The 27,145-nt window shown below is 40.5% G+C and overlaps 2 protein-coding genes across 8 annotated transcripts in view; one reads left to right on the top strand and one right to left on the bottom strand.

Moving 5' to 3' along the window:
• Nucleotides 1-27,145, top strand: part of MCPH1 (microcephalin 1) — a 262,924-nt gene that overhangs the window by 76,897 nt on the left and 158,882 nt on the right. For 4 of the 6 annotated variants that reach the window (XM_033104480.1, XM_033104482.1, XM_033104481.1 and 1 more), the window contains exon 13: nucleotides 16,981-17,058. In XM_033104480.1, the coding sequence (XP_032960371.1) occupies nucleotides 16,981-17,058 (78 nt within the window). Of the gene's footprint in view, nucleotides 1-16,980; nucleotides 17,059-22,630; nucleotides 22,766-22,884; nucleotides 22,966-27,145 lie in introns of those variants that run through there. The other 2 variants (XM_033104483.1, XM_033104484.1) reach the window with 2 other exon arrangements.
• ANGPT2 (angiopoietin 2) overlaps nucleotides 17,115-27,145 on the bottom strand; it is a 53,867-nt gene continuing 43,836 nt past the window's right edge. For both annotated transcript variants that reach the window (XM_033104487.1, XM_033104486.1), the window contains exons 7-9: nucleotides 26,913-27,079; nucleotides 22,970-23,100; nucleotides 17,115-20,125 (exon numbers count right to left, since the gene is read on the bottom strand). In XM_033104487.1, the coding sequence (XP_032960378.1) occupies nucleotides 19,965-20,125; nucleotides 22,970-23,100; nucleotides 26,913-27,079 (459 nt within the window). In that variant the 3' untranslated portion in view covers nucleotides 17,115-19,964. The remainder of the gene's footprint in view (nucleotides 20,126-22,969; nucleotides 23,101-26,912; nucleotides 27,080-27,145) is intronic.

The following is a 27,145-nucleotide window of genomic DNA, read 5'->3' on the forward strand; positions in this document are numbered from 1 at the left end:
GTCCTTTCCAGCTTTGGAGGCCACTTGCATTCCTTGGTTCATGGCCTTTTCCAGCAATCATGTCACTCTGACTTCTGCTTCCGTTGTCACATCTCCTGTGATGTCCTGCCTCCATCTTTCACTTATTAGGGCCCTCGTGGTCTCATTGGTGCCACCTGGATAATCCAGGATGTCTCCTCATCTTGAGATCTTTAAATTCATCACATCTATAAACTCATGGAAGGTAACATATTCACAGTTCTGGGGACACAGATTCTGGCTGTGGACAGCTTTGGGGGGGGTACAAATACTGTGTTTCTCCAAAAATAAGACCTAGCCAGACAATCAGCTCTAAGATGTCTTTTAGAGCAAAAATTAATATAAGACCTGGTCTTATTTTACTATGTAATGCAACATAAGACCGGGTCTTATATTAATTTTTGCTCCAAAACACAAATTACAGACGATTGTCTGGCTAGGTCTCATTTTCAGGGAAGTAGGGTACTACTCCCACCAATACAAAGGTGTTAATTCTGTAAGCACCGTATACCGTGTCAAAAATAAGACCCAGCCAGTCCATCAGCTCTAATGTGTCTTTTGGAGCAAAAATTAATGTAAGACCCAGTCTTATATTACGCAAGACCCAGTCTTATTTTTCTATAATATAAGACCGGGTCTTATATTAATTTTTGTTCCAAAAGACACATTAGAGCTGATGGTCCGGCTAGGTGTTATTTTCGGAGAAACACAGTAGCGTGGTTCATTGTGTCCCAAGTTGATGACTTAAACAGTTTAAATTCTGTAATAATACACTTTCAAAAAGCTTGGAAACACACACAGGGAAGATAGCCATGTGCAGAGGCAGAGTTTGGAATGATGTCTCGACAAGCCAAGAAACGCCAAGGATCTCCCGCAGCCCCCAGGAGCTGGGAGAGGGGCCTGGACCAGAGTCTCCCTCAGAGCCTCCAGATGGAGACCCACTGCCAACACCTGGATTTGGGACTTCCAGTTTTAAGAACTGGCTTTGCTGGTAGTAAGCAAGAAGAAAGACACAACTGTGAATATTAAGGAAAAAAATTACAGAAGAAATGCTTATAGGAAGAATAATATAGATTGCCTTTGGTTTCCAATCATCTGAAGCGGTTCATGTTCCTTTGTGATGAGTAATCACTGAGCAAAGCTGGCAGGGAGCTAGTCCAACCTACACAGTAGGGCCAACCGTATGGACCTCCGAGAGGTGTGGAGGCAGGGCTGAGATGATAGAGCTGTGTGGACCTCGGAGAGGCACAGAGGCAGGGCTGAGATGATAGAGCTGCAGTGGTGCTGAAGTCTGAGTCCTTCCTGTTTTAATGCTAGCATGACAGTGCATAAAGGCATTCAAATTACTATTTTTAAGTAACACATTTCATATACCATTATAGTGATTTTATTTATTTTTAAAGGCTTTTCTTCTTTTTAAATTTTTCAATTACACTTGACATTTATTATTAGTTTTACCACTGTAGTGATTAGACATTTATATAACTTATGAAGTGGTCCCCCTATAAGTCTAGTACCCACCTGACACCATACATAGTTATTACCATATTGTTGACTATATTCCCTGTGCTGTTTTGTAACTCCCAACTTGTACTCCTTAATCCCATCACCTTTTTCACACAGCCCTCCCCCTCCCCCACCTCCATCACTCCCATCTGGCAGCCATCAGTTTTTTCTCTGTATCAGTCTGTTTTGTTTGTGCATTTATTTTGTTCTTTAGATTCCACATATAAGTGAAATCATATGGTGTTTGTCCTTCTCTATCTGACTTATTTCACTTGGCTTAATACCCTCTAGGTACCAGTGTAATGGTTTTTAAACAGTGGTAAAGCAGTTGCCTCATAATTTAATATTATTTTTCTCTTAATAAGCCACTAATTAAGCCGCAGTTCTTCTATAAAATGTGACCTGTGACAGGTTTATGTTTTATTTATGTATCTAATATGTTCAATACCTTCTAGTAGGAAGACAGGAATCAATGAAAGAGCTGTTTAGAGATTAAGAACAGAATGAAAAGATAGTTACTATCTAAGTGATTACACTGAAAACATACCCATACACATATGTAAAATGTGTGTTCTGTATAGAGGTCCCCATGTATTTCCATTCCATTACTATCACCATTTACAGTGTCCAAATTGACAGTTCATTTACATCAAGATTATTTTGAAATAGAGGACCCACAAAGCTTTAACACAAGATTCAGGCTTCCGATGTTTTAAAAGTTGGTAAGATAATGATATGAAACAACAAAAAAGAAAAATTCAGTAGAGGAGAGTTGGGTGCCAAACTATGTGGTGGGTCCCAGATTTAGGGGTTTCACGTACTGAAAGTTAATCTCCACCCCCACTTAAAACAAACGGGTGCAGACTTGGTGGGGCCGTGTGGGTGCTGGGAACTCTGGCCAGGCAGCCGTGGTGGCATTCCCCATCGCACCGAGCCACAGTTCCCTCCTTTGTGAAATGGGACTGGTGACAGTGCTGCCTTCATAGGCTTGTGTGAAACCTGAGAGTTAAACATGCAGTTTCACGAAAAGGGGGAGCTTCATGAATGTTAGCCTTCCACCAGCAGTCACGTATGAGCTTCCCCCCAAAGAGCTATACACATCAGTCACTGTTCACTGTCACCGGAGTTTTATTGCCAGCAGAATGCATTTGCCCTAAAATTGAAAAAAGATACTTTTGCTATAGACCAGTGATGACTTCGCAAGGACCGGGGGTCCTGGCAGTGAGGGGTGCCCGTGACAGCTCACGAATCCATGAGGCTGACTGATCGGGCCTTGGGGAAGGAAGGGAGCATGAGGACAACATGGGGTGGCCTGGGTAGGCTGTGGGAAGAGCGCCCTCATTAGCCCTGGAAGGTGCCTGAGCAAAGCCCTCTCCTCATCTGGCCTATTTCAGTATTACTTGAAGCCCCCCTTCTCCAACGCCGCCCTCGTACTGATTTTCCCATAGTTTAACTTGCTCCAAAGCCATCAGAGTACTGTTTCTGCAAGTGCACACTCAGATTTTCAGAATAACAGTGTTGGGATTTGTGTCTGTCTATGAAAACAGCTGCAGGCGTTGCCTCCCCAATGCACCACTGTTGGTGCCTAAACACTGGTCCTGGGAAATAGAAAAGGAGCGGGTGTCCCGGGGCTGAAAGTGGGCTGTAATTGTGATGGCTGTCAAATGTTCCTCTAGCTGGTGTGACATGTTTATTGATTTTAATAGATTATTGCTAACTTACACCTTTCAGGTGAAAAACAAAAGTTTAGAAATGAACTGTCTTTCCCTGTTTGTCTCAATCTTAAATAAGACAAGGATGATCGTGTCTTCTTTCTTTCAATGTTCTAAACAAATTCGGACAACCATGATAAACTTTTGTTTTGAGAGAGAGAATAGTTGCCATTGCTATTTATAAAGCGACCCCAGTCATTTCTAAAGCTCAAACCATTTCACACTCATCTGCAACTTTCTAACTTTCGCAGTGAATTTCAGAGGCCTTAGTTCCTTTTAGGTCATGGTTTGAAGCGTCCATCCTGTACACGTTAAGGTCACGTCGTCTTTATGTAAAACGAATGACTCTCTTTCTGTGGTCCTCTTCCTTTTTCCTTGTCCCCAATGCAATTTGGGGGATTCTTAAACTATTCTTTTTGGCTAGAGGTATAAACTTGCCTCCAAGAAAAACATGCCTGCGAATGTTTTTATTTCAGTGTTTGTGTGGTATTCTCTGGACATTTCTTGTAGAGTTCTAGCAGTTCTTCAAAACTAGATGGTTGTATGTGGCCTAGTTTGCCATATCAAAAAGAATTATGGTGATTTTATAACAAAATTCAGTTTGAATTTTTACTTGATTTTTTTTGTTGTTGGCAATTTCTACATGTTTACAGCAGCTCCAGCTTCCATGGTTACCTCTGCTGTTTTCAGCAAAGGGAATAACTTGTGTTTTTCCTGCTTTATGGCCGAATTGCCTGGCAGATACATAGAAATAGAAAACCGTGTCAGGAGTTGCTCTGTTTCCTGTTGGTGGGAGACAGGAAGTAACACGTCGGAAAATGAAAGAAACCGATTTGACCAAAGCGTCCCTTTAGACTATAGCTTTTCTATTAAATCGGGCTCAGACCCAGTGCTCTTTGAGTTCTCTGGATACTCCTCTATTCTGACTGTCACTCCCCAAGCATTTCCTTCCTTTCCTCACTTACCTACAGCTCTGCTTTGCCCTTTGACAGGGGGCCGCACAACCTGTCTTCTTCCTCCCGGCTTCTGTTGGCATAGAGCTCTGCTCCCTCCGAAGGACGCGGAGTAGTTCAGCCTGGATTCAGGTTAAAAACTTCAGGTTAAAAAAATTCTGTACAGCTGCTGAATAAAGCTTGATACAGGGTTTTTAAGCTAAATGAGTTGTAAGTGCAAATCTAGAGTTTAGGAGCTAAAGCAGGCCTGCAGCACATTTCAGGACAGTTGACTATTAATGACAAAGAACACTTTAAAATGAAGTGTTTGATAAATCAAGAAATGATTTCACGATGGGTCCATTTTCTTCAAGTAATGTGATTTAGTTTTGGCTTTCTCGCAGTGAACTCAGTAAGCGGCGAGTTTGACTACTGGTGAGAGCATAGAATCAAATGTTACAATGAGTGAAATGCGTATTTCATGGAGCCTGGGCCCACCGTTTTACATTGAAGAATATATGTCACTCCCCTAAAATTACACATGGTCGGCCCAGGTTCTCGCTGGTACATCACGCTGCCTTCCCAGACCCCTCGGAAGGAAGCCTGTCTTTGAACACTTTTTTTTCTTGTTTGTTTTTACTTGAAGTTGGAAGATTAACTCCTGAACACATTCTGAGAATAATTTCTAGACAGAATGTGCTTGGTGTACCACATTTATCACCGGGGACTTTGAGCTGTTTTCTTAAGTTCTCTAGCAATCCGTGCGCGAGGCGCAGTGGGGCCACGCTGACCAAGGCCCCAATGTGGGTCTTGGAACCGTCATTGGCTGGACCCCTCAGCTCTTCCTGACTCGGCCAGAGATTATACCTTGCTGTAGTCCTTATGCTTTAAAAAGCATTTTCACACCCTCGGTCTCCTTGGACTCGTACAGAACCTTCTGCAACAGATAAGGGCTCTGTGTTTAGTGATGGAGACACTACAAAAACCAGCTCATCTGCCTTGAAACACCTGGGCAAAGGTGTGCTCTTAAGGCACTGAGTCTGAGAAGTCGTCTCAGCACTCTCCTCATGTACACACTGTTGCTGATAAAGTCATGGATTCTGTGTGTGGACTGACACACGACCTGGAGCCCTGGCTCCTCTCACGTGAGGTGGTGACGGAAAAATGCCCGAGCTCTGTGTGCAGTAGAACTGAGTCTGGGGACCAGAGGAAATGGGCGGCTTGTTTGGGTCTTTCACCCTCCTTCTGCCATCCTTCTGTTCATCCTGACAAGTCCCTGGGTGCACTCTTCCCGCCCTGGAAGCTCTGCGTTTTCCCACTTCCATAATCTTTGACTAAGGACAGATATGAAAACGTTGACTCGCCTGGAAAATGCAGGGCTTTGGTGTTGCCCTTTGTGAGGACATTTGACAAGATGCATGAACAGGGCCATAACTGTCATCTGGAAATGACTGGTGAGTGGGGTTCGAAGGCGTGGATGTTGGTTTTTAGAGTGAGACAACTGTGCAGTCAGCCTGGGACGCAGCCACTAACTGCTGTAAATGGGGGTCCATCACCGTTTGCGGACTTCAGATCTCTACATTAGTAATTTGTTCTTTAATTTTGTAAAGGTGCAAGACGCAATCTCCATAATTCACCTGGCACAAAAACGCAAGCACACAGGTCCTAAGGCTGAGACCTTGTGTGGAGGAGAAAATCAAGATAGCTCATACTACCTAGAATTTTTACTTGAGCAACTGAAGGTAGAACAACTCAGGGGTGCCACTACTGAGGTGACGAATCCTGGGGGGGTAACTTTTCAGGTTGGGGTACAATAAAAAATTCTGATCCATACATATTGAGTGTACGATTCCTATTAGACATTCAAGTAGAGATTCTACATATCACATTAGGGGTGTGTGTGTGTGTGTGTGCGTGCGCAAAGCTTAGCGCTAAATATTCATTTGGGAACATGAGTCCACAGATGGCATCCACAGCCATGGCAGTGAGGAGAGCAGTGAGCTGAGGACGAAGCCCGGGGCTGTGTCCACATGCAGAGGTGCGAGGGAAGGGGGAGGACCGAGGGCGACAGGTGGGACACTGGGAGAGCGTGATGCTGTCACACGAGGACTGTCTGAGGAAGGAGAGTGTGCTGGGCCGTGTTGATGCTGCCGAGAGGTGAATAGCAGGAGGACAGAAGTGGGCACTGGATTTGACTGCGTGGAAGTTGTCAGACCTCGAAAACAGCACGTCTGACGATGAGAAGGGCTGACCGTGAGCAGGTGAGCAGGAAGTAAAGAGGCGGAGAGGGGTGTGGAGAGCGACTTCTTGACTTCTCGGACTTATCAGAGGCTCCGGTCTTGCTAGCTAGCTGGGCAACATGAAATATGATTCAAGCCTTGTGACGTGGCCAATTGAAAGACAGTCGAGGTTTATTATGATGAGTTGGCAGTGGCCTCGTGAAGCACCTAAATCTATTGGCTCCCCAGAACCAAATAAAACTAGATGAAGGCCGTGTACGTGGAAACAGAAGGTGCGGTGTTTGGCATGCAGTTCACGTGGGTAAGGCTGAACACGAGCAAATCAGGTGGCTCAGCTCTGTTCCCACTTGTTCTTTCAGACGTGCGGCCTTGAGGAGCCGGCCACACTGCTTCCTCACTTTGTTTCGTCTAATTGGGGCAACTGAGTCGTAATTTTTTTAAACCTGAAATTGCCTCTTCCTCGCCTTCTGACTGGGACCTCCAGGACACATCCAAAACTCGTTTTTAGAAAAAGATCTTAGCTTTAATCAGAGTTCCACCATGATCCTCTGACCTTTGCGGCTTTCTGTTGAGTGCCTAAGTTTTCACCTCTGTTTCTGACGTCACCGTTGGTAAGTGGCACAGAATATCTCAGTTTAACGTTCTCCTCAGAAAATTCAACATGATTGCGTTCTCTGGGACTTTGCGAAAATTGGCTTCAGCTACCCATCACTTAGGGGGTCATCAGTGATGATGGGGGCATTGTCACCTCTTGCTCCTTGTGGCTTTCTGAGCTCGATTCCTGAGTTAAAGTAGTTTGCCAGTATCATCCTACTTGAGCTCTGTTAGCGTCTGCATCGGTACCCTCTGGGAGTTAGGCTTTCGTGGTAATTCTCATTTGTGAAGAGAGCTGATCTTAAGAAATGCTGGATTTTAGGAGACTGTTGTACATTTTGGAAAACTGTCATTGACAACATTGTATCCTTTGCTACCTGATACTTTTTATGTGTGATCCGCTGGATGCATTTCTCTGAAAATTCATTGCTTTGGCTGGATTCTTAAGTTTGTCTTGACTTGACCACAGATTATTATACCTTGCTGAAGTACTTATACTTTAAAAAGCATTCTCTGCAGAAAACTTTGTAGGCTTTTCTTTACCAGAGAATGAGAAATATGTAACTACTAGTAATTTTGTCAACTGAAATAACAGCTTGCCTTAGGTGCATGATAGATCTACTTCTTAGCTCTTTTCAACCGGTTTTCCTTCTTTTGAAAGAAAGTCTCTCTGCCTGAACCTTGAAGTTCTGCCTCACCTGGTACTTTACCCAGCACAGACTCTCAGGTGGCATCCAGGCGTACAGACTTAGCCTTGACACTGAATGCTTTCGTGTGATCTCTGGTTTCCGGCTCTCGTGAAGCTGGGTCCGGTGAAGTGCTTCTGTCCTGCACGTGGTCAGTCCTGCCCACTCTCTACTAAATCACATTCCATCGGAGAGCATCCGTCAGTGAGGAGAGACACCCATCTGCACCTGCCTCTGTTTTGTGTAACTCTTTGATTTGGGTTTTGTTGGATAACAACAAAACAAGAAAGAATAGTATACAAACACGTAATGTTAGAAGCAGGTGTTTTTTTCTTTCTAAGTGTTTTGTAATATTCCATGCATTATACTTGATTGAAGTGGAACATTTATTTCAATTGTTAAATTGTAAATAATATTTTTGGTAGTAAAACTTAGAGGCAGCTATACCTTCTTGGCACAAGGGGCTAGGACAAAGCAAAGCATGATTCAAACATTGAAGCAGCACCTTTTCAGCCTAGGCTGGCTCGTCAGTGATTACAAGTTCTTTAAGGGCACAGATTGTATCTGTCTCTTGACATGGCCCAAGACCCAGGCTTGAACATGGAACTTAGCACTTAGTTGTTGAATGAATAAATGAGGACGTAGATGACTAAACAGACTTGCGAGTTATTTTAAACATCTCAGAATTTCTTCTTGCTTCTGATGAGCTAACGTTGTCATATAAAAATATTGGACGTGATTATAAATTCATGTCGTTCAAGTGCTTCTTGTTAAAATTCATGAAAATAAGATTTCCTCATGCTCATTTAAGAAAAAAAAAAATTTGTCACTCAAATTCATGGATTCTAAGGACAAAAAAACAGTGATTGTTCTTAGTAGCCATAATATTTGGATTATTGTCTGTGATGGTAATAATAATTTCTACTCTGTTTTCATAAAGCAAAGTGATGTTTCTGCTATTTATTTTAGTTACATTGGAATGTGTTATATTTATTTCTTTGTTTTCATTTTGATAAGAAAAATACGAGCTTGTGTTATTTATAAAGATGTTTGGACTTCACATTTAAGTACGCTGGTGAAATGCTGGGTCACCCTGGTCTTTGCTTAGCAATATGTAAAAAGGGACGAGTAGGGAGCAGTTAAGCTCTCAAATCCAAAAATAATCCATTTTTATTTTTGCAGGCTGGAAACGATTGGGTACAATCCAGGCAGTGTAAATCTAACTTTAAAAGCCTATATACAATATAGCTAAACATTTTTGTAAGAATAGTCCAGCGTATGTCAACAGGCAGCTGCTTTTTCCTCTTACTATGTGATGTTTAGTCTCTGCCCGTTAATATCTCTTAAACAGGGAAAAGAGTTCTTAACTACTTATTTTTAGTACTTTGTTGCTTAGCTCCTCTGTCTTGATGAAATAGGTTGTGTTAAGGTTTTGGTTTCATGCCACTTTTTTTGAGGCAGCTGGAACTATGCTTTTTAAGACTTAAAAACATGAATCCTTCTGGAGATCTTACTAAAATGCAGATTCTGAGGCCATGGGTCTGGGGCCCGAGCTGCTTCAGGGGCTGCCAGCTCCCAGGTGGTATGTTAAGCTGTTGGTCCAGGAACTGAGGCTGACAGGGACGGACGAGCCGGATTTGGGGTGGGCGTGGGGCTGCTTGCAAACAGTGTGCATTTGCATCACAGGAAATGTACAGTTCTGGGGCTGTCTTGTCGGGAGATTTACACATGCTCCCTCAGCTTGTCAGTACAATAATCCTTGGGAAACTGAGACTTGAATTGATTCAATTCTCAAGTATTACTTACGTTTTAGTAAATTGCTCATTGTCACAGGACTTGAAAATGGTGAATTTTGAGTTTGAATCGAGCTTTTCCTTAATTCATAGCCCACGTTCTTTCTGGCATCTACTTCCAGAGATAGCCTAGAGAATATTTTTATCTTCTGTTGCCTTAAACTTGGGTGTATTCATCCCATGATTGCACACCACCTTACGTGGGTTTAAAAGGTTAACTGATAAGAGAGTGAGTTTTCATGCTAACCTTGCCCCTTACTAGTTGTGTGACGAGTAAGGCAGTTCGAGTCTCTAAGCCTCAGTTTCATTATCTAAATAAAGTGCCCAATCAACACTCAATAACTATTAATTACTGTTATTATTAAGCAAACATTGTTTGGCACCTGTCAGTCACCTTCATTCAAATCATCACTTGAATGAACCTTGAAAACATTATGCTCAGTGAGAGAAGCTGGACACACAGGTCACATGTTGTGTGGTCCCTTTCCTGTGAACTGTCATAGGCAAACCCACTGAGACACCAAGCTGACGAGTGGTCACCAGCAGGGGAGAGAGATCAGTGACCACTCAGTGGGTACAGAGTGTGTTCCTGGGGTGATTAAAAAGTTCTGCAACGAGAAAGAGGTGGTGCTCGTACAACATTGTGAATGGGCTAAATGTCACTGAGCTGTCCACTTTAAAATGGTTAATTGTATATTATGGGAATTTCACCACAATTGAAAGAAATTATATGTGGGCAATTGCTTCACTGAGGCAGGCATTGCATCTACTGAATAGGTTTGTATTTTTAAATTGCTTTATGGAATTATAGAAAGCATTTCTTGATGTTCTGAGATGTGTTGGAAATACAGAGGAATGGCTTATTTTGGAACAAATATTATTATTGCCTTGAAACTTCGCCAGTTCAAGTTGGTCTTTTTGGAAGACTAGACCTCCTCTGTTTTCTGGCTCCAAAGTATTCAGGACATAAGCACCCTTTTTATTTGTTAATAAAAATTGTGCTATTGATAGCCCTGATTTTTTTTATCTCCCAAACTTTAACCTAGACATAACTTCCTTGCCACAACTATTTCATTAACTGCATGTATATGTTTGTAATTTATAATGATGTGTAATATTTTTATGAGACACACAGGTTAAGTAACTCACCTCTTGTTACAAAGCTAGAAAGAGATGGAGATTGGGGTAACCCAGCATCCTGGGTTCTGTGTTCTTAACCAGTACACTATACAGTCTAGTACGGTCTAGTTGTAGAAGAAACAAATGTTATCCTCCCTCTAGAAAAAAAATAAAACCAGTATTACATAGTAATAAATTCTCTTAATGTTTTGTTGTTTGAGAAAAATCAATTACCCTTATAACTGAGACAAAGAACCTGTAAAATATGATGGGAAAATATTTTTAATGTGATTTTTGTAATTTTTCCGTGAGCTTAAAATAGTGACAAATTAGTAATTACTATTTTTGATTTTCTTCTATAGGAAAAAAACGATTTACAAATGCTGAATATATGTCTCGATACCTCTATAAACTCTTAACAACCAAATGTTTCTTCCTGCAGTTGGTAGAGGAAGGATGGGTAGGGCAGAGAGTAATGAAGATCGCCCCAATCACTGTTCAGTGATTTAGAGAATAAACCATACTTTTGAACTGTTTGAAATTAACTAGTTTCCCATGGGTAGCACAAGTTTCTGTCAGATTTGATTTTAATTAATTAGCTAGTGTTTGTGCAATATAAATTCCTTTGTATGCAAAGAATATTGTTGACATTTCCCACAGAGAAAGCCCTTTATTTTTCCTCTTTCCTGTTATGTTCTCAAAGGTATTCCTAGTACCACAACTGCTGTTGAATTTAACAGTTATATATGGTAGGTGGTATGCTCTGGAGACAGGTCCAAAAACAATGATTGATTTAGTTGGCTATTTAGAAACTTGGAATAAACTCAATATTACAATTACAATAAGAAACTGAGCGTTAATAAATGTTTTCAACACGATAAGTAATGCTCTCCAGTGACTTAAGTCAGCTTCATATTGCAGTTGTAATTTTCATACCAATAGTGAATCATCATCATATGGGTGATTGATTTTTCCATTGCAACCTAAATCCCTCGTACAGGCCGCTCTTTCTTTAATAACAACCTTCTCTCATCACTTATATCTTGAAATATTTCTGTATAGTTTTTCCTCACTTAAAATTTTTTTTTGAGAAGTCAAAAATTAAGGATACCTTGTTTAGTAATTTTACTTTTTAAATACTTTGAGTAAATTACGTTTTTTTTTGCTGAAGAAAACTTCTTAGGCAATTAAGAAAATATTAAGAAATTAAGGTGAAAAAATAATTTTATGGGTTCTGGTTTGGAAAGTGGCATTTACTAATGTTGAGCTATAGTACTTTTGATAACTCAGAATTTTCTAATTTTTCTTTGGGGATAGGAAGTTGAAGCAGCTAATGAAAGTACCATGACCACTAGCCAACAGCAGTACTAGAAAACAATCTACACTTTATTTTACTTTGAAACAAAACTTAAAAGATTAAGCAAGAAAACCTGTGCTTTCCATAGAAACCTTAATTTATACACAAGAACACTTTGGTTTTTTGGTGTCCTGTTACTATTATAAACCAAATTAGCCTGCCTCACAAAGAAGTTCAGGCAACTTTAACGCTGTCGCTATTCCTCTTCTGCATTATACTGGAAGTCCTCGCCAGTGCAATAAGGCAAGAAAAAAATATATATGCATACAGATTGGAAAAGGAAGAAATAGAACCGTTCGTTCATGGGAAACATGATTGTCTACGTAGAAAACAGCAGCAGAGCTACAAAAAGCTTCCACAACTAGTAGGTTGAGATCAGTAAGATTACAGGATTCAAGGTCAGTATACAAAATCCAGTTCCACTTCTGTGTACTAGCAATGAACAACTGTAATTCTAATTTTTTTTAAAAATCCCATTTATATTAGTATCCCCAACATTGAAATACTTCAGTTTAAATCTGACAAAATATTTGCAGAATCTGTTCACTCACAACTACAAAATTCATATGAAAGAAATCAAAGAAGACCTAAATTAAAGGAGAGAAATACTGTGTTTATGAGTTGGGAAACGCAATGTTTTCTAACCTGTTGGTTCTCCCTATTTTGAGCTATAGATTCAACTCAGTTCCAGTTAGAAGCCCAGCACAATGTTTTTGTAGATGTTGACAAGCCGGTTCTAGTTGGCAAAGCACTTTTTCAACATAAGAGCAAAGTTGGACGCTCACACAATAGAGGAATCTAGGTGACGGGTAAATGAGAACTCTCAGTACTAGCTGGGCAACTCTTTTGTAAGTCTAAAATTTTCCAAAATAACATTTTTGAAAAATCAATATAATTTATGAGGCTGTAATAAAAAGTGGCTCTGCCTGCTCTGTCGTTTTCCAGCCCGATTCTCACTCTTAAAAGAGACTTCTGATGTTTTTACCTATATATTTCTAAATAAAATGCTTGTCCTACCATTTTTAAATTTTTCACTTATACACATTATGGAAGATTAAAATATGACCATATAGCTTCCACAACTACCTGTACCTCTCCTCCCTCATCTACCCAGTATGGTTCTAATTTTTGTTTAAAGTTTTATATATCCATATGGACACACGTCCACAGTCACACATACACTTATGTGAATACTATTTGAGCTGAACCATATAATATACTATGATTCTATTTCCTTTCTAGTAATTTTTGTTTGTTTTTTCCTGAGCTAATCATTAACAATTATTTGATTGTTTAGTTTTCTATGTACCTACCACTAATTTACTGCAAAAATTTCTAAAAGCATTATAATTCTTCTGTCAAATCTGGCTACATACCGATAATCTTCCAATCCCATGTATTTTTTTTGGCGACACCACCCATGAACCGACTGGTTCTTTCTAGGTCTATAGAACAGTTGTTATCCTGGGACTTCCCGTCAGTGTGATCCCAGGAACGCCCTTATTGTTTGGTTTGGCCTATGTTTTCATTCTAGAGACTTATCCAATGGGTGTAAAATCATGTGTAATAATGAGGCACTGAAAAGCTGATTGAAATGTTTGTGCCTGACTGGCGTATGGATAATGTGATTTGGATGGAGGTGTTTGATTGAAGGAGGTCCAAGTGTTAGTATTTGTATGTCTTTCATTTCCTGTGCTGATCACTGTCCCCAGAAAAGAACACCCATGTCCTGCCCCAGAGTCTGTGCTGGTGTCTGGGATGAGGGCTGTGCTGGAGAAGTTTTCTCTTTACTTCCCACCATCACTCCCAGAAATACCCATCTGATTGTATTTTGTCTTGTTCTAGAGGAGGATGGGCTGGGGTGGGGGTAGGACTTTTCTCCTTTTTATCCTGCTCACCCTATTTTCAGACATATCTAGTGCCACCCATTTCTCTGTCTTTCTAGGAATCTGAGGAGATAATTGGATGCTTCCTATTGACCTCCTTGTGTAGATACTTACGTTTGAGCTTTCTTTGCCCTTCTGTCAGTTACCATTTATCTACCTGCTTTGCAACTTCCAGAATGTCATCGTATTTCATCTACTGCGGAGTCTTTTCCCATTGCTTTTAATTCTGTCATTTTAGTTGAGTATTGGAATCTGGTGAAGATGCTCTTTTTTTGCTGGTTAGCCACAGTGAGTTCATTTTCTTCCCTGTGTAGGGTGCTGTTCCTGCATTTGACAGCAGTGCCATTTTCTGGCTTGGTTTTGTAGTAGCTGTGATGCCTCATGCTGTCCGAGCAGAAGATTAGACATACACAGAACAAATAGACCATGTGTATTGTGCCTGATCTGGATCTAACTGCGTATTCAGTCCTGCTTTATGGAAAGTTGTCTCATCAGTAGCTGTTAATCTAATGATAAGACGAGAAAATGGTTCCTACTTAAACACATCAGGGGTCACATTTATGAATGACAACTTTGAAGTGTCAAAAATATATTCATTTGCAGTGGATGCTGAACTAACTTGGTCCTCTTTGTTAGGGCTCTTAAACATGGGATTAGATCTTCTGTATTCATTCAACCCCATTCCTTGCTTTGTTTAGCTTCTTAGTTATTTTTGGTGTATCCACATTTATTATAGGAAATACATCAGATTAACTTTTTATTTTTAAGGTCTCTTATAGCCTTAACTGTTATTTTGCAAACTCTATTTTCCCTGTTTTGAACATTCGATGAGGCAAAGTTTGGCTAATGAAGGTACTAAAGCAAAAAGGTTGTAATTTTTTTCTGTAATATATTTCTGATTTGATTTCCTTACAATCAAATTAATGTTCTCTGCTATCTCTTTAGATTATTAACTCCTGGGATACCTATTAAAATGAAATTTATAAATTCATCAAAATTCTACTTAGATGCCTTACGGTTTTATTTTCGTAGCATTTAGAAGGGGACAGATTCAGAGAACATAAGTTTTCTCCAAGAGGTTGTTTAAATGCAGTTGGCATTTTGATGGGGTTTATATCTGAACTCAAATTCCACTTACATAATTAAGACAGCTTGCCTGGACTCTCACTGGTACACTGTGTTTCTCACTGTACTGTTTCTCTACATTGCCTCACATTTAAAATGAACCTGGTTTTAAAACTACTTACATTTTATTTCCTGGCGAATTGTATGTATTTGTAGGGAATCACACATATTGCTAGTGTGTGTCTATAAATGATAGTAAGTAAGGTAAACACTGTTATTTAAATGCTTTTAACCACCCATAAAGAGCCAGGGAGAAATGTGATTTCAGTGTAGGCTTACCAGTTTTCTAATACCTTCTTTCATTGAACTTATCGAGATAAGTCGTTTTGTTTTTATAATGTTGGTTAGGCCACAAAAATCAGGGGACAACAGAAACTGACATGACAAAATGCTTGTGTACACACAGATCTAACTGAAGTTTGAACAGGGTCCCTGAGAACACAACTTGTTACTTTCTCTCTCTCTCTAATGGGTACAGATTTTCCCTCCAGTTCCATTATATCATCTTGGGCCCAACACCCTGGGAGCTCTTTTTCCTGTCTTTTCTGGCTTGTCTTCCGATTCTCTTGCCCCACAGTTCTTTTGCCACGTGCCAATGCCTCCAAGCACATGGGGATGGAAACCGTGTATCTGTGATACCTCACCATAGGCATCCAACCAGCCCCATTTTCCTAGCACATCTTCCAAAGCACCCTCTTCTCTAGCCAAAAAAAAAAAAAAAATCCACCTCCTACTTTAATCCTATCTTGGCACGTGGTACTCTCTCTGTGCTGGAGTATCCTCTCCCCTTCTGTCTCGCTCTCTCAGGTGGGTTTGGGTTTATTTCCAGGACCCAGTGTGGGACCTTATTTGTGGTCGCTCTCAGTAAGTTGTTCACAGATGAATGGATAGTGAACAGAAGGAAATAGTTGTTGAATAAATAAATGAGTCTGTTTAGAGTCCAGGCCAGCACCAGGAAGTAGCATCATTCAGATTCTACATCCTGTTCTCATCTTTATTCCACGACAACACTCACTTTTTCTTTGAAACAAAAAATTGCTGTCTCATGTTAGATGAGTACTAGCTTTAATATATTATAAAAAGGGAAGTATTTAAGACTGGTTTCCCATAGGTGGTTCTGAATCTTAGGAACTACCAAAAAGGAAGAGTTAGGCCTCATTTCCAGTAATTCAGCAAAAAGAACTCTATGTAGTTACTCTAGAAAAAAAGAATGGATTCACTGAGTGTCAGAAATGAAATTGCAGACAAGGGATAAATGTGAGTCAGGTAGCTCAATTTGATTATTTTAATTGTAGAATTCTGGTGCATAGAAATAGGTTTTTAGGGAGTTTGGTCATAGAGCACAGATGACTGCAGAATTTCTAACATTGTTGAATTAAAATGGAAACATTGTCTTAATCATTTAAAAATGTGTGGGTTCAAAAATGACGATGACGACGACGACGACGATGATGATGATGATGAAAGCTTACTTATGAGACATTTTACTCTTCAAAAGTCTGGGAGGGATTTTCAAATGTGTATGGAGAACTTCTGAAAATATTAGCTAATGTTATAAACAAAGTCACACTCTGTAAGGGTTGCTTTTTTAATTTAGGCTTATGTCTTTCTTCTCCTATTTTTTTTAATTAATAAGATTCTAAAATATTTACTGAGGATTGTCTATAATGCCTCCTTAAATTGGAAACTTGGAATAAATATATATATATATATATATATATATATATATATATATATAGTATTTCATATGTTTAGAAATTGGGTGATGTTTAGTATTTGGCCTCACATGAGACTTTTTTTAAACTGTTTATTAATATTCATAACATTTAAGCAGCCTGAAGATTCTGACGGCACTTTGGTATTCAAGACACATCTGCTTCAGATCTATGGAATGTGTAGATAGATTTTTTAATCATTTTGTTTTGTTTTTACTCTATCTTCAAAGTGGTTTATTGCCCACTAAGAGCCTAATAAATCCATTAAAAGTTCTCTGTGTTTTGTGTCACTTGCAGGTACTGTGGTCTTTGGAACTGGGTCACTGGATTTCCGAGGAACCATTTGAACTTTCTGACTCCTTCCCTGCAGCTCCTGTAAGTCAGATGTTATTTTATTTATACATTTTGGTATTCTCAGGAAATTACCATTAGCATAGATATGACTCAAGTTTTTATTAAATCAAGTATGATGATGCTCATAACTAAAAAGACATATTCACAGAACTTAACACTTTTTATCTATTTATTTGTGGGGAAAAATGTGAGAATGTGAGAACATTCTGCAAAAAGTTTTGAGGAATACAGCACCCCAAATTTTCATTACAGAAGTCCTCAGGATTGAGAAAAACAAAAATGAGAAAAAACTAGATTCTTGAGACAGTAATATTATATCTTGCATACAGCTTTAGAAGATAAATTCTGTTACTCTGAATAGAGATAGAACTGATAGGTATAAAAATTGTGGCTAGCATTAGACGTGGCCTTTGTGCTTTGATGTTTTTCTAAACTCAACTTCAACTTAACTGACTTTTAAGTACTTGAAATGCTAATGGAAAAGTTCCAGGTTCTAATTTTTTTGAAGATTAAGTAATAATTTAGTAGATAATTTCAGGTTTACTTGGAAGCAGGATTATGCAGAAGCTGGCTTTCATTTCCAGAAATGTTAACTGGTTTGTGACAGTTTATTCTTTCAAAAAATTAGTATTAGTTTGGTGCAAACGTAATTGCAGTTTTTGCAATTATTTTTAACCTTTTAAACCACAATTACTTTTGCACCAACCTAATACCTGAAAGATAAATGGTGACTTTTTGCAAGCAGTCTTCATGGATTTTTGGTTATTTGAGTATGCCATGTGACTATCACATGACAACAAGTTGAACTCTACCCTTAATCACTATGGTTCTCTAGGTTGTTGAGTTGTTTTGTTTTCATTTTTAAGATTACTGTTTTGATTTCCTGTCAACTCTATAAATGTTTTCTTAAGGAGAGAAAAAATTCCTCTCAGCAAGACTCTTTGTTTGAAATACCATGTAAGGAATTGAAGCATAAAATAAAAACACAAATTCCCCCTATCCTTTGTCTAACGAGAGTGTATGTAACCTGAATAACACAGTGCGGTTTATCTTTGAAGTTCATTTAACCTGCCTCCATGGGCAAGTGATACAAATTATGTTGTTGGCAATTTTTCCTGTGTCATCATTTCTCTGTCTCGGTATCTGCCATGTGGTCTTTGAGATATCATAGAAACTTATTGTTTCCTTTGAACCAGTAATATTTTCTTATTATCAGATTTTTTTTAACTTGATACAAAGCTGATACCTCTGTTGAATTTATGAAACATTCTTGAATGTAATAAAACAAAGAGGTTTTTCACTCAGTTAATATGCTTGTTGAGAAAGTACAACATGCTGGGGAAAGCAGAGCTTCTGACTCTTCCAAAGTCCATAAATTGACTGAAAACACATAGCAATCTTAGGTGTTCCAAAACTGAGTTGTGGTGAGAGTGGGGTGGGCATGTAGGGGTAAAATAAATAAGAAATATGGAATAAAGAAAAAAAGTGTAGAATGGTGTAAGGTGAAGACAGGCATAAAGTAAATGCTGGTTGTAAATTTGACTCTAAGCTTCCTAGCACTTGACTCGAAAGCAAATATATGACAAATCACTTCTAAATTATAAAGCCTACACACATGTTCATTAGTGTTCTGAAAACTTCTGGGTTAAAAGTCTAGAAATTTAAGGTTGTGCGGTCCTGACCTTAACTCCAAGCTCTCAAAATTTTCTGTACCCATATGAATACACTATAAATATCAGGTTTGTTTTTGGACTTCAGAATACTTTTTAAAAAAGTTTTCTGGTAGACATTTAAAAAAGTCTTACTGATACAAATTGGTTTTTTCCTTAAATAACTTCAGGGCGATTCTAGCCCAAGAAGTATAGCGTTGTATGTGCATTAACTGAAAGGGATTTCTCAGCCACTAATTGCAGCCTACTTCTCGAGAATGTATCTTACTAGAAGAGAAAAAAGACCTCTGTATTAGAATAGTAAGTGAAAGATAGTGAAGTCTCTTTGTATAATGTATACAAAGAAATGTATAATTTTTTCCTTGTCATGTAGAATTTTCCTTGTCATGAGGCACAATCGGTTATTTTGGAATCAAATTATAAAATTGTAAATATTAGCATAAAAGTTAAATGTAATCATATCACCTAATAAGTTATAATTAATTACTAAAAATACCTTCATATTTAACAACCAGGCAAGGGAAAAAAAATAGTACAATCTTTACATAAACTAAAAGAACATCCTGGAAGATCCTGGAAGTTTTCACCATCTAAACTTGAAGTCTATATTTGAGCATTAACTTAAAACTAAGCTGGCGACACATATGTAAATAGGCTGTTTTCAAAATGAAAATTTAAAGCATCTAAGAGGAGGAGCAAAAATGCGTTAACTATGTTTTTCCTTCTCCAAATATGAAACTGCTAATAACCACTTCTCAGAAAATCCCTGAATGTGTAATATATTTGCATGGCTTAGAGAATTTTTCCTTCCTTTTAATTAAAATAGGGATGCTGACTCGAGGACATGTGCATATTTACACAGTCCATGAACAGTGCTTAGAAGAATGCGCTTCCAAGATTATCTCTCCTCTATAGCCTAAGTGTTCTGTTTTCCAGTTATTTACTGATGAACTCGCACATGACATTCTTGGCTGTGACAACAGAGTCTGTACACTGTCAGTCTCATCTGCCAGCTTAAATTCATCTTCACACAGATGTTCTCCCAGGTCACAAGGTGAAGGTTCAGGGTTGTGCTTTGGTTCCTCGAGGGCTGCAGGTGCCAGGGGTGAAGTGTACAGGGGTCTGATGTGGGGCCCTGTGGAGCATGTGTCTGTCTGAGGTGGCCGGGGAGACAGAATGCAGCTGTGTCTTGTAGAGCTCTAGGAGTACGTCTCTGAAACCAGTGCAATCCACCATCCCTAGGGTGTGTGCCGGCATTTAGAAATCCGCCGGTCGGATCATCATGGCTGTGGCCTTGAGTGAGTAGCCTGACCCTTTCCAGTAGTACCACTTAATGCCGTTGAACTTGTTTGTGTTCTGCCTCTGTGGGTAGTACATTCCGTTCAAGTTGGAAGGACCACATGCATCAAACCACCAGCCTGTGAAAGTAAAACACAGAAGGAATTAGGAAGTAGGTGCCCCTGACTGTCTCGCCCAGAGTTAGAAGTCCTCGGCTAATCCACAAGTCACATTCCATGCATGTTAAGTAGGCGGATTCTCCTGCGTGCAGCATGTGCGGAAGTTCGGCTGTCCACCCTTAACGCTGGTTGAACCACAGTTCCATTATGGCAGATGCCTTTACAAGCTTTCTCTCTGCTTTTCTCTTGTGCTGTGTGGGAAGGCCAGTCAGCCATCACAGTGACGAGGAGGCCGTCCCCCACAATCCTGATCTGGCAAGCATGTGGTGGGATGGAGAGTGTGGATGTGTCAAAACCGGGGACTTACTGGACAGCTCTCCTTGGGCCAGGCTGCCTTTGCAGTCCCAACAACACAGTGGGCTGGGCTGATTCAGCCTCCTCTCTCCCTACCAAAGCAATTCTTTTTGTTTGAAATATAGCCCCAAATTTTAAGTACCCAGTGGGGCTGGATAAAAGGGAATCTTTAAGCCCCAAAGACAGAAAGAAAAATATAAAGCTGTAGTGGTGTGCTCACTGAGGTAAAGCCAGGGGACAGAGCTGAGTGTGTGGCACAGCAGGGTCAGGGTGGGTCCACAGCCACCCCTGAATGGTTCCACTTGGGGTGGCCATTACGGCGCTTACCCGGAAACAGGAGCATGCCAGAGGCCCTAGGTTTGCCGGGGAGGGAATGGCTTCAGTGTGCATTCATTGATCTGAATACATCTTAAAAGACTGTGTTGTCAGAAGGACACATACAGCATGATGCAATTCATATAAAAGTTTAAAATAGAGAAAACAATAACTGAAGTATTATTGATGTCTTCCATATAGTAAGATAAGTAGATACGGTGAATAAACCTCAATTCAGTGGTTAGCTCAGGGGCAAGTGTTGGGAGAACGGCTTTAGTTGTCTCTGAATGTTTTATTTCTTTAAGAAATATTCTTATGCTATATTTATGTTATGTTCCGTTACGTTATTTACCCATCGGACTGTGATCACCCGCTATTTCATCCAGGTGCCTAATTCTTTCCTGATGGTAGCAGCTCCATGACTTGAGTTGAATTTGATTAAGACATTTGTGTTTTATTTGGAATCCTTCAAAATATTCAGGAATAGTCCAGATTTATAGATCAGCCCATTCTGAAGCCTGTTTTCTGACTTAACTCTAGAATTCCCTGCCCATGCAACCGTCTGGCTGATGGCTAGCTGGCTTCTCCGTGGTCCAGACCAAGGGTACGGAGCCGACTTCCTTGTAGTAGGAACCGCTCTATTTTCTCTCTTGGGCTACCTTTCTTCTACCCAGTCTCTTTTCTACTTCCACACTCAGCGCTAAATCTTGATTTGAGTAAATAAATATATCATTTCTTTGGTTATTAATGCACTTTTACTCTCTTGAGCGTACAGCTGCGTTCAGTATGGAAATGGCAGACAGGAAAAAAGGATTGGATATATTTGGCCCCCCTACCCCACATTTCCCCTTTTTGTTGGCTTTAAAAAGGATTATTGTGGTAGGACGAGGGCTACAGGCAGCTTTTACACATCAAAATAATAGCTTTCTCTCACTGACATAATTAGTGAAATAATTATGGCTAATAGAGAAGACCTGTATTGGAAACATATTTTTATATGTAAATGTATCGTCTAAGGAACCATCGGATTGATTTTTGTAATGAAGTTTGATATTCTCAGTATTAATTTAAAGAATGAAACCTTCTGAATTTCAAATTATTTTCGTAAATAAATCCTTTTGACTGTAAACAGTTCTTAACTGAAGTACAGACATGCGATAAGCTTGGGTCTTTCACTTGTTTATACGGTGACTTATGTCTACAAACTATTGAGCTTAGCTCTTAACATGGGTTTCCCTGGTGAGTAATGAGTGAGTGTTTGGTCATCCAATTTGAGGTCTCTGCAAATTAAGCCTGCCCGTTTGCTCTGTGCGATTACACTGCACCATTGGCAGAGCTCATCCGTGCTTTAAGTCTGCCAGTGTTTTTAAGAACTAACTTGACAGCATTTGTCAGACTGTTTTCGTATCTTGGTTACTATTACCTAGTTCCAGTTATTCAGTTTTTAAACTTTTAGAAATCCAAAGCTGGTTCTTCTCATTGAACTCTTGAATGTTTCTGAGTAGGAATCTAGCCATTGTAAGTGACTGTTTTAACAGTCGTTGGCCCATGGGTATGTTTTTCATCTTTTTAAAACAGTCTGACATGAAAGGTAGAACATAAGAACCTGAAAATAAAAGTCTAATATAAAGTGGACAATAAGTTATTTCAACTTGTGCCCTAAAAAGGCAGGTTAGTTAGGTAGTTTTTTGTGTGTGTGTTTATACATATTTACTATATATTAATGAAATCCTTTAAAAAAGATAACCGAAAATTCCTTGTTTGAACAACAAATTATCAACTGGAAACATTTCGATAGTAATAAACCTGTATCACTATTTTGGGTGACAGTGTGAATATTTAACCTTTTTAATAAAGCGACATGAAGTAAGGCCGTCGGTCTGATTCTGCTTCTCGGCGAGCACAAACCCAGAGAGCTTGCTGACTATCACATGCCGCATTTGCCCCCCTGCGAGGGCAGATCCAGGACAGACGCAGCCGCCTGCTGACAGTTCCAGCTGAGCATCACATTCTAGCTTAACACTCAACAGTCTGAAAGAGTGAAGAACAAATCTCCCTGTACCAAGCAAGCATGTCTATTTATGAACTTTGGACATCGTCTCCGACCACAGGTGGAAGTCCAAAGAGCCAGTCTTTCACTCTATCAGACGCATCCTTGCCAATACAAATAGGAAGAGAGAAAGAAAAGCATCCCACCTCCGGTGAGCATTTGTGAACATTTGCAAATACATTTGTCGTTGTCCGAGTCCTTTGTGCTAAAATCATTTCCTGGTTGGCTGATGCTGCTTATTTTGCCGGCTGTCCCCGTAAGTCCTTTAAGGTGAATCCTGTAAACATGCAAGGGGGTGGGAGGGTGGAGAGAGGGAAAGAACGTTAGTTGGCTTGGGCTGTCAGTTTACTGTAGTGGAAAGTTTTGCACAATGAAGAATTCCATTCTGCCGAAAGGCGTTCTCGCTGCTTAATGCACTAATGCATACTCTGGACAAAATACGTTTGCACTGGTATAAACAGGAACCAACTTATCATCAAATCCTTAGGCAAAGAGGAATGTTTTCATGAAACCTTCAGCGCCTATCACTTGCACAAGCATCAGCAGAGACTTCAGGGCCCTTTCATTTATTTTCCTGCTGCTCTCAGATAAACACAAGAGGGGAAACAAGCACGAGAGGGTCCTCTCTGCAGGTCCGCAGGCATCACTCAGACAGAAACGAGTCTGGAGATGGCTGGACAACTTCAAACATCATTGTTTTCCATGGAGGGGGTGGGAAGCCACCATTCCTGGTGAACGGTGATGGAATTTGGAGTACAAGTCTACAGAACCGAGTAGAAAATAAATCTTTACGGCTGCTTTGCCTTGTTTCTGTACAGCATTGTAATAAGCTTGCTAGACACTGAGAAAGGAATAAATGTGCTAATAAGTTAGACACTAGAAAACAGCCCACATTTTAGGAGGTTGCAGGTCTGGTTTGCCCCAGGGAAGTGTGTGCCAGCGAGGTGAATGGGAGGGAAGGAGAAGGTATGTGAGCCCAGGACAGCTGAGAGCAGGCTTCCCCGTGACTGACAGGGTGTGGCTGTGCACAGTGAGAGTTTCTGGGCTGCTACATGGCGTGTAGAGCCTGGGGCATCAAGGCCTGCCGTCCCGGGACCCGACGACGCTCAGTGAAACACCTGCTCACATTTGCCAACCGCTACATCGGAAGGAGTGTCGTTTCCCAGAATTCATGTTGGCACAGAGGGAGAAGAGAGGAGACGTTCACAGGGGACTGACTACCTTTCGTGAGCGTGTGCCTTCCATGTCCACACCAACCTGAGGCTGCTGTTCTCCATTTTTACATGTCAGTGGTTGAGGTTCAGACATAGGAACTCTTCCGAAGTCACCTCTTGTAGGGGGTAGAGCCGGGCTGGCTGTGGATGCCCCTCAGTGCCCCCTCAGCGTTCCGCCCTGGGGCACACCTTCCCAGGGATGACTGTCTATTGCGGAAGTGGTTGTACAAGGTGGGGGTGGCGGGAGTGTGTCAAAGGGGGCCGCACAGGGCACTGGCCCTAAGGAACTTTCATGTGCACGACTGAGACCTAAAATTGCTTTTAATGTTGTGGCTCTAGAAACTTCCTCATAAGGCACTGACTGAGTTTCTGAGTGTCAGTGTCACCTTCAGGGTTCAGTGATACCCCCCGGCTCCTAGCACAGCCCCTGAAGGCCACTGCGAAGAGGTCCCCTGAGCTTCACTCCTCCTGGGCTCTGAAGCACTTTGGTTTCCATCCAGGCCTGTCGGTTATCATAGATAGCGCTGAGATAAACGTCTTCCCTTGCTTCTCTGCCTGTTAACTCTCCTGTCTCCTCGGAACAATGGGAGTTCTCAGGGAACTCATTAAATTTCCCCAAAGGGAAGCAAAATAAGAGAGAGTACTATTTTTTATTAGGCTCTGTTAGAAAGGTTGTGTAATTTTCGATCCTTCTATTGTATGGCCCATTGGTTTAAAGTTGCTTTCCTTAAAAACGTGGTTACTAAGAATACCTATGTTCTTGAAATTGCTTGAATTTGGTATCAGCTGCTTTCAAAGAACAGTGGAATGAAGGCAGAGGTAATGCCAGCATTTAATAGTTAAATCTCAATGTTTGTGTAGAACTGCCAGAATGTCTGTGAAAAGGGACCAATCAATTTTTAAGGTTTAATGTACAAATAGCTTTTAGTTTAAATAAAAAGACTCATAGTCTGTTGAAACATTTATCCATTCCTCATAGGATGTATTTTTCAGTTTTCCAATATTTGGGGAGCATTTCTTTAGAATAAAACAACTCAGCTGCTACACACACTTGACGTCCTGGAACATTTGTAGTTATTCTAAGTTTTAGTCCCATAATAGTTCTCTTATCACATTGACATGTTTTATTAGGATAATAATTTTTTTCACTGTAGTATCTGTCTTATACTGCCAAGTAAATTAAATTGAGCTTTAGACGAGTGTGTGCGTTTTTAAATGGCATATCCAAAAATTGATTACATTTCTAAAGGAAATATCTGTTAAGAACCATCTCATCTCAGATTAAAATATTTTTATGTCAGCATACGAGAGTAATGACCCATTTTATAAAATCCTCTTATGTAAACAGCCTAATCCTCAATTTTTTTTCTTTTTTTTTTTTCTTTTTAATTCCTCTGTTATAGATTCCTAACTGTTGCCAGTTGAAAAAATATTTAGCTTGGAAGTAAAAGAGTGACCAACCACTTGTGTCTAAAACTTCATTGACGTTTTGATCTCTTTGGAGTCAACTAGAGCTGCAGTGAGGCCCAAATACCTAGGTTTCCATTCGTCTGAGTTGTAGCTTCTCCGAGAGAGCCCTGCTTTTCCTATAATGACGACGTGTGGACTGTTTCACTGATGCTTTAGAAATCATGTCAGTGCTTGTCGTAGTTTTGATCCACTGCTACGAAGCAAGACATACTGGACATTATCCAGTTTTCAGGTAGTGGTCCAGGCAAGCTGAGTTTAGCCCATTTTTTCTTTGCTGTCCACTGTGACCAGCCCCTAGGAAGCCAGCTCAGGGACTCTGAAATGCTGTTTATATTCCAAACTATTCAGATCTTCGCATTTCTACTGAGCAGAGTGTATAAGTTGGGCATGAATAGACCGAGACAGGGCTGTTTTCGGCGCTGACCTCAGAGTGGGTGTTCCACAGCGTGTGCCCCACGGTCAGCACCACCAGTCTGTGCTCTTCCTTCGGATGTCTGCACGGCTGTGTTGGTGACTGAAGCATTTGTCATGCCCTCAGACCAACTGCTAGGGTGCCACCCGGCTGTCTCCCTTCTCCCTCATCTCCGTCACACATGCACGTCTGAGGCCCTCTTTATCTAACAGCATGTACGTGTGTGCTTTTTCTGTGCGGGCCTTACACCATGGATTGTCACGGTCCTAGCCTTTCAGTCCCTTTGCAGCTCCCGTCTCTGCTCTTGGGGCGTTTTAGAGCTAGAAAGTCAATTACGGGTCAAGGTTGCCCGTGCTCGTCTTGGAACTTTCGGGATTAGCACAGCCAGGTGGGTGAATAAGGTGAATACGAAGGGAGAGCTGCCGCCTGGCTGTTCTTTGTACTTCAGAGGGCAGCGGGTGGGCTCGCCGTCTGTCCCACCTAATTCTGCCTCTCTGAAACATGGCACTTCATCCCGACTTTGGGACGGTACATAATGACGGTACATAATGGTATGTTTAAACTGCGAAAGGATAGGTTTAACTTCTGAAACCTTTTGGAGGAGAACGATGTAATCCTAGGCACACATCTGTTAGGATGCTGGCCTGACATTTTGTCATAGGGACACCACATTCATGTAATCTACAAAGAGTGGTCGAGGGCCCATTATCTGCCAGGTGGGGTTCGTCTAGGCTTTGAGGATGCAGAGCAAAGCGAACAGACAAAATACTGTCTTCGTGAAGTGTTCCTCAGATTGTTAAAACCAGAGTTAGCATTTCAGAACTAGAGAAACTTACCACAAGGCAGCAAAAAAGTCTAAGACTCAAGAGGTTTTTACATTTAAGGTCATCTAAGAGTAGCTGAGGTCCTGGTTAACACCATGGGGTTCTCACTTTCTGGAATAATCACCCTGAAAACCCTTGGGCTCTTATCAGTCACATAACATTTCCTTACCTGTAGTTGAGTTCTTCACCTGACAGATAGAAGTGTTCATACAGGGAGTGGGCTTCATCCCCTTCCCAGTCTGTAAGGCGTATTTTAAGCACATAGCGTTTCTGATTCGTCACTTGCGAAACAAACTCATTTCCCAGCCAGTATTCGCCTGAAGGGTTCCCGAAACCCTGTAATCCAAGTTGTAAAATTCAGTTACCTCATTTATTTTTCTGCATGCATTTGAAATTAATAGT

Source organism: Rhinolophus ferrumequinum, chromosome 4 (assembly GCF_004115265.2).
Source record: "Rhinolophus ferrumequinum isolate MPI-CBG mRhiFer1 chromosome 4, mRhiFer1_v1.p, whole genome shotgun sequence".
Taxonomy (NCBI): Eukaryota; Metazoa; Chordata; class Mammalia; order Chiroptera; family Rhinolophidae; genus Rhinolophus; species Rhinolophus ferrumequinum.